The sequence below is a fragment of the Pelmatolapia mariae genome, unplaced genomic scaffold (assembly GCF_036321145.2).
Source record: "Pelmatolapia mariae isolate MD_Pm_ZW unplaced genomic scaffold, Pm_UMD_F_2 NODE_ptg000186l+_length_31511_cov_1, whole genome shotgun sequence".
Lineage (NCBI taxonomy): Eukaryota > Metazoa > Chordata > Actinopteri > Cichliformes > Cichlidae > Pelmatolapia > Pelmatolapia mariae.
In genome coordinates, this window is record NW_027051882.1 from 23,972 (window position 1) to 31,511 (window position 7,540).

General features: G+C 44.7%; 1 protein-coding gene across 1 annotated transcript; it reads left to right on the forward strand.

Moving 5' to 3' along the window:
* The first annotated feature begins 127 nt into the window (after nt 1-127).
* Nucleotides 128-6,696, forward strand: LOC134622740 (rho-related BTB domain-containing protein 3-like). The gene is made up of 6 exons (XM_063468093.2): nt 128-187; nt 1,663-1,742; nt 2,750-2,981; nt 3,793-3,985; nt 6,121-6,278; nt 6,556-6,696. The coding sequence occupies exons 1-6, from the start codon at nt 128-130 to the stop codon at nt 6,694-6,696; spliced, it is 864 nt and encodes a 287-aa protein (XP_063324163.2).
* The last annotated feature ends 844 nt before the right edge of the window (nt 6,697-7,540 follow it).

The window sequence follows — 7,540 nt, forward strand, 5'->3', positions numbered from 1 at the left end:
AGTGACATCCAATACTCTTTGTGTAGTATGCATACAGGGAAGGAATCAGTAGCACTGATGAGATCCTAGAGTGGAGTGGTTTTGCAGTATCCAAGTCTCTGTATTGCTTCAAATGACTTTAGAACGCATGTATATGATCTCAGAGCAGTGGTTCTTAACCTGGGTTCGATCGAACCCTAGGGGTTCGGTGAGTCGGTCTCAGGGGTTCGGCAGAGCCTCTGCCGTGACATGCACAGCTCATTTTCTGCACCAGTAGAAAACAAATCTATGTTTTGAATTTGAAAAAAATCATATTTTATTTTTCACGAAAGAGGGGTTCAGTGAATGCGCATATGAAACTGGTGGGGTTCGGTACCTCCAACAAGGTTAAGAACCACTGTCTCAGAGGCTGCATAGATTTACGTATTTGGGATTATTGTCACATATTTTTTTTCCCAGTAACTGCAAAAAACAAAAACCTGTTTGCCGAGAAATTAGATAGTCCAAGAAGTCTTGGAGGGTTGCAGATACAGCAGGCATTTGTCTGGCTCTGCGGCCTCTGAGGGGGCCCTGCATATTTTGTATAAAATGTATGGTTTTTGTTGGGGATACTTTTATTTGTATCCAGTATTGTATCCAAGTAGATTTGGTGACCTGTCCAGGATACACTCCACCTCTCCCCTATGACAGCTATGGTAGGCTGTAGCTCAACTGCAGGCATTAGCTGGATAAGCAAAAGAAGATGGATGGACGGATGGATTAACAATTTCACAAAGCAGGGAAAATACATACAGTTAGTGTTATTATTATTTATTTAATCACATGTCAGTAGACTTAATGCATGGCTTTCCTATACTTCACATGCAGTGCAAAAGAATGAGGCTGTAGCATTTCTTAACCATTTGATATGAAGGGTCAAGACAGCCTGTCACATTCAGATTATTTCTCTGTTTCTGTACCAGAATTGTACAATAGTGACATTGGTTGAGAGCACAAATACTGTGGGGTATAGAGCCCCTCTGTGCATGAATGATGCTGTTCTCTAGCTGGCTTATAGCAAACTCAGTACTGTGTGACTCTTCAGATACAGTCAAGAAACACCCATGGGTTACATGGAATAAGGGGGCAGTTTAATTACATAATCAAGTTGGGAGTCTTGACAGAAGGCAGTGGCCATTGTCTGCAGGTGGTCATTTGCAATAGGTCAAGCGGTGGGCTGTTCGTCAAGATAAAGAGCAGACTGTGGGGAAAGTGCTTAGCAGGGCCAGTGCATCTGCCAGAAGGAGAGCATGTAAGCAACACAGATTTTCAGTGTAGAAGGGCATTCAAACTCAAGCCCTGGTTTTATGTTATGCATTATTCATAATGGCTGCGAATGACCCATGAGGCTCTGATTAAGCCTTTAAGGGTCAGGTTATTCTTCCCCTCAATTCTCTGTGGATGCCCTGGAGCTTTTCCAAGAGGGACAGCCAGACCTTATTATTACCTTTTACCTACCTCTCCCACAACAACAAAACACCCCCCGAAAAAAAGCTGGTTTAAGCATTTTAAATGTCCTCGCAGTGTCAGCAAATAGCCAGTCACGTGCTCACTTTGGTGGTCATTATTGTTATCACTGTCATTAACATTGCGCCCCGTGCTTCCAGCTCGAGGCAATTAACTTTTGTGTGAACGCCTGTGGAGGAGTGCGGTGACAGTGTGGGGCAGCAGAATGGTGGCAGGCCTGTTGGCACACACGAGCCGTGCAGAGGGGCAAAGCTGCGGTGAGGCAACAAGGTGTAAGTCCGAGTAAACAAAAACGGGAGAGTGTTCGTTTGTGCGCGTGTGTTGGCGCGTGTATGTCCGCGCGTGCGTGTTGCTGAGTCAGACGCGGCCGCTCACGGTTCAGTCAACCCTTCTCTCTCTCTCTCTCTCTCTTTCTTTCTTGTTATTTTGCTAGCGACACTTTGTTTCATCCACCGACGTCATCCATACAGTCTGGACACCGAGGCGCGAAGCTACCCTCCCTCTCCGTAGTTAATTGTTTCCTACCGACTGACAACTTGTTCGCCTGTTAGCGCACTGGCTGTCTGTCCATGGGCGCTGCTGTTTACACACTCTGCTGCTCCTCCTCCACCGGCTGGGCTGTCCGGTGCGCCTCTGCGGTCGGTTCGGGACGGTGTCGAACTCCGCTTTTATGAATGAATAACGAGACGGGGAAATGCCCGTGACTGCGAAACTCCCCCTACAGCCGGGCTCCCGGGGGGCCAGCCACCGATGAGAGGGATTAACGACGGAGCCGAGCCGCGGCTCATTGCGGAAAAAGCGAGCCTTGACTGCAGACTGGCGTGGAAAGGCACCGTGAGAGGGAAACGGGCTCCATAGCATAAAGCAGCGGAACGAAACCGCGGTGACCACAATGTAAGTTCCTCTGGAGCTGCAACTCATTAAGGCTTATGAAGAGATGGGGCTCCTGGTTGCATGCCTTATTGATTTTTTTCAGTATATCACTGCTAGGAAAACACACAAAGATAGCGGGAATAATTTGTCCGTCTGAATTATTCTAACATAATACCCACTCAGGTGTGATAATGAAGGCCTGGGCGAGCTTCTCTTCAGTGATTTTCAGTGACATAGCCGTGATGCACTGTCTCCGTGAGAGACATGAATAATAAGGTCCAGTGCAAAGAGAGGAGCTTCCGCTCCCTCGGTGCTCTTTGATCATCATCATCATCATCTACCTGTGTGATGCCTTCAGTTCACTTTCAACCACGAGTTGTCTGGCTTGCAGGTCCATCCACATCGTGGCGCTGGGCAGCGAGTGCCCCGGAGGAGTCGGTCCAGGAGATGAGATGTTGGGGCAGGGGCAGCTGCAGGGGGGGTTGCTGTGGAGCTACCTGGGTCAGGGAGCCATGGTGGGACCGTGCGACCTAGAGAGCAGTATGCACAACCCGGCTTTCATGGAGTACACCTCACGTGTCTTTGGAGATGTCACGGTAGTGGTTCGGGATTGTCCCAGCTGGGTAAGAGACAGGTGGTGTGTTTGAGTGAGCAGACTGAGAGAAGCAGAGACACCTGCATGAGTCAGCTGTTACATTATGACTTTGGCTTGTGCATGTATTTGTGCACTGTAAGTCTGATCTTAAAGTGCTATTATGGCTCTTTTCCTCTGCATTTACATCCTCTTGATTGTCTGTGCTGGTTTTATGCCAAATCAGAGGCATTTCCAGAGTACTGTGAGAAAATGTGAGTTACTTAATGTATATGCTGTTTACTTTTCAGTCTGCTTCTGTTTCTCAGAAGATACAGCCTTCTACAACATTTCAACTTCCAGCAGCCCTTGCCTTGCAGCGCTGATTGCAGGCTTTATAAAAACGTCTCTATTCTTAGGACGCTATTTTAACATGCACTGCAGAAAAAACCTGATGAAAGAACTTTTGTTCTTAATAGCATATGCACTGTTAGGGTTTTGTATGAATCCTATTATAGGCCTGTCTAACCCCGTCAGGGGTGTTGCTGGTGGAAGTCTGTTTGTCTAATTCTCCGTCTCTGCCTTTTATTTTTAATTCAAAATGCTCAAAGCTTTCTGAAGTGTTTTTCCTTCCTAATGGGTTGAATTAAGTTGGTTTAGAGTAGCTAGCCTCATAAAGATCTCTAGGGGGTAAAGTTAAAAAACGCAGTTACACTGAGGAATTTGTACTTATATGAGAGGAAGCGTTAGGTTTATATGAGGTGTGGTGAAGACAGGGGTGTAGATACATCTCTGTGTATGTCTTTGCTTGGGTCTCAGCCCTCCATCTATTTACAAATGTCATCCTTTCCTTGCCTTTCTAGGACTTGCTGGACAGCGACTGGGCCAGTGTTCGGAAAGTTCTTGAGCAGGCGGACATTTTAGTTATTAAATATTCAGTCACTGACAAGCTGGCCTTCCAGCAGGTCAGGAATGGCTATGCTCCGAGACTCCGCCCACTCCTGAGGCACTGGGGCGTGCCCGTCATCCTCGTTGCTGTGGGAGCGCGGCTGAATGGTGAGGATGCCTTTTGTTCTGTGTTTTTTGTTGAAGCAGGACCTAGTTTAGTCTAGCCAACATGGCTTGCCAACCCTCCAACTGTTTATCTTTGCTGCATATGAGCTGTCACTGTACTGGATATCCTGGCAATTTCAGGTCAGCTTACTGTTGCCTTAGCTGTTGGTTTTGGTTTCGGGACAGCATTATGCTCTTCTTGCTGAGATCACTCAGTGAGTCTTGTATCCTCTAGCGTGTCCACACAGCAATGAGGAGGATGCTCATGATTAAATCTCCTCTTGGCTGCCTTCAGGCTGTCAGCTCACATGCTTCCCCACAGGAAACACTCCAAAGAAGTACATCAACTTTGGGGCTTTTCTGTTCCAAAAAAAAGAAGCCTTGCTTGTAGACAAGAGTTCATTGTCGTGGTGCAAAAAAAAAAGTGCAGCAGAAGTATGTGCCTTCAGCAGGATAGAGCACACATTTACAGCCTTACTGGAGGCTGCTTAACAAAATAAGCATTAACATAACACACGTGTGTTGGCATCTCAGTGAGTGACCCCCACCCCGTTAAAATTAAATCCTGTAAACAAGCCCATCAAATGTACCAGGTTATATTTTTAGCACGTGTGCTCAACATACTTTGAAATCCTGTCAGAGCACTGCAGCAGAGTGATCACAGTGAAAGTCAAGTCTGAAGAGAGAGAAAAACGAGAGGGGGAGTGGATCACTGTAGACCAGAGCTTTTGTTTGTGTTTGTGTTTTTTTTCTTTTTCTTTTCTTTTTAGCAGCTGCTGTGAGTAGTTTCATGCAAGCCCCCCCTCCCCGCCATTGTGACTGCAGAGAATGACGGCTGAGGTCTGAGCGCTTCCTGTCTTTAGACCACCTAAGGCACATCTGTGGCAGGGGGAGCGCTGCTGCACGTGCATTAATGCAGCCATTAAACCAGCGAAGAACGGAGGAGCGCAGACAGATTTATCCAAGGGCATGCACGCACACCATTGCTCGCACAAACATACCACTGATATGCCAAGTCACAGCCGCTCCGATGCTCACGCGCGCACTTACACACACTCCTTTTCCTGCTGCCACCCTTGCGCTCACTCACACGCTCTCAGCCTGCCATCGTCTCTGTGTCACGCCTGTGGGTTATTAGCAATATGATTTATCCAGTGCCTCGGGACTTGGCTGTATGTCCTGCAGATTCTGCCTTTCTCTCTCCTCCTTTGTGCAGCCCTTGCTCTGGTCTTTTTTTTTTTCTCCTTCAAGATAATCCCTCTAATTTTCTGTCTGATTCTGTCTCTGTGGTCTCCTTGTGCACACACGCCACAGTACAGCCAGTCCTAGTCCACGTGCCACTGCAGATTTTACACATCTATATGATCTTGCTGTAAAATTACTGCCCCCCCCTTCATCAACTTGCTGAAGAAATTGCAGTTTGGGGTGTGCAGCAGAAATATTTTTAAAATCCAAACATACGCATGCATGCTTTCCCTTTTAAAAACCCTCGCTAGCTCTCTACATAGTCACCCAGAGAAAGAATTGAGGAATCGGGAAAAAGGGCGAGGCCACACCATAAAAGCCACATGTGGTTGTAGCATCTGGTTCATATGTTCTGATTTGTGAAACATGCTTTCCATTCTAGTTTAGTTTGCAAAATGTATTTTTTTCTCCAGCAGCACTGACTAACAACACAACACTTTTGCATTCTGTAAGACGGAAGTAAGGGCATTGTTTTTTGTTTATTATTGTTTATTTTTCTACAACTTTTTATTGTAAGTATTGAGGTACATCGCTCATCTGAACAGGCTAAGTGTTTGCCATGGAAATTTCAGTCACCTGAGGGGAGGGTGTGTTTGTGACTATTTTAAATAAAATTATTTCTTAGAATCTGTTAAATTTTGCTGAGTGCCCTTCAGTGCGCTGCTACTCCTTTGTCAAAGGCATGTTATTCTTTTCCACTTCCTCTGTGCTTGAGTGGTTCAGTAGAACTCACTGAGTCACACATGGATCTAGTACTGCCTTAGTAGGTTCATGCTTCTCAAAAAGGATAATGTAACATCAATAGCACATGTATTCCTTCACATATATACATAAACTAGTTATTAGTAAAGTATGCATTACCTCATCTTACACTTGAATTCTTCTGTTTTCAGATGAAGGCCCCCCCTGTACATGTCCACTGTGTGCCTCTGACTGGAGCAGCTGCGTACCTCACAGTGAAGGTTTGCAGTTGTCCCGGGACTTGGGGGCCACCTATCTGGAGTTGCCCTCCCTCAACCATGTCTTCGTGGGTCGCTACTTTGGCAGCGTGGTAAGTGATGATGCAACACTGGAGTCAGAGTTGATGCTGTGGTGTGTTTTTGACTCAGCGTCCCCAGAGAAGAGAAAGAGAAAAACACTTCTCACGATGTTCTTTTCTTTCAAAGTAGAGTAACTCTGCGTTTCCAGATTGGAGATGCAGTGTTTAGTAGGGGAGACAGTGACAGGTTGGGCGTCCCGGGAAGTTATTTCTAAAGCAAAAAGATGAGGTAACTTCACTATCTTTGTACAGATTTTGAAATAACATGTATGTTGTTTGTGTTGTTTAGCTGGAGTACTTCATGATTCAGTGTCTGAAACACAAAGCCAAAGAGAGGCCAGAGAAGAGGCGAGGAAATAAAGTGAATGAACTTCGCCCCCCTCACTTAGAACAGCCAGGTCAGAGGAATACTATGCCAAGCAATGAGTGATCCTGGCTTTGTTTCAAGTGTCATGCATGCCTGCCATTTTTAATTCATTTAAGCAGATTTGTAGCCTGTGTGTGTTTTTAAAAAATATATTTCTTAATTATATATATTTTTGTCAATTGCCGTGTTTATGGTGTTTAGAAACATTCAGTGAACTGGATGGATTGTTACCTCTTGAGCTTACATAGCCATAAAAAGAGCTGAGCACAAAGGTTTTATCTGGATCAATATGCTCTGTTCCAAACTGGAAAGACAAAGAGCTAGGTAGACTACTTTTATTCACTGACATTTGAATCAATTTTAGCCTGAGCAAAAAGAAGCAGTAACAGCTGAGTTCCCTGCGTTTGGTGGAGGCAGCTCAATGATTGTTATTATGAGACTGTGGGATTACTCCTTACCCTCATCTTTTAGTGAAGCCCTCTCATGTTGTCAGTTCAGCGCTTGGTCCTGTATGTTATGTGTTTTTAATTTTTCATGCCTATTATTAGAGTTAATTATTCACGATATGTTTCCCCCAACAACAAAAAATTATCTTTATAACCAAATAAATGTGTTGATTATAATGATTTTTGTCAAGGAAATGGTGATGAGCTTCTAAAATCTAGAGAAGAGCGATCATGGATGTTTAAAAAAACAAAGAAAGACCAGACAATTTCTCCCAGTTCTTTCTCTTTAAGTCACTCAGACTACAAAATGACTCAAATGGTCCATTATAAATCAAAAAGTTGCCAGTTAATTGCTGAGTAATTACTTAAGATGTTATTTGGTCTTAGTCTGCTTATCTGAAATTCAGAATTTTAGATGAAATTGTAATTAAGCTGCAAAAAGCCACTCATGTTAAAAGTTC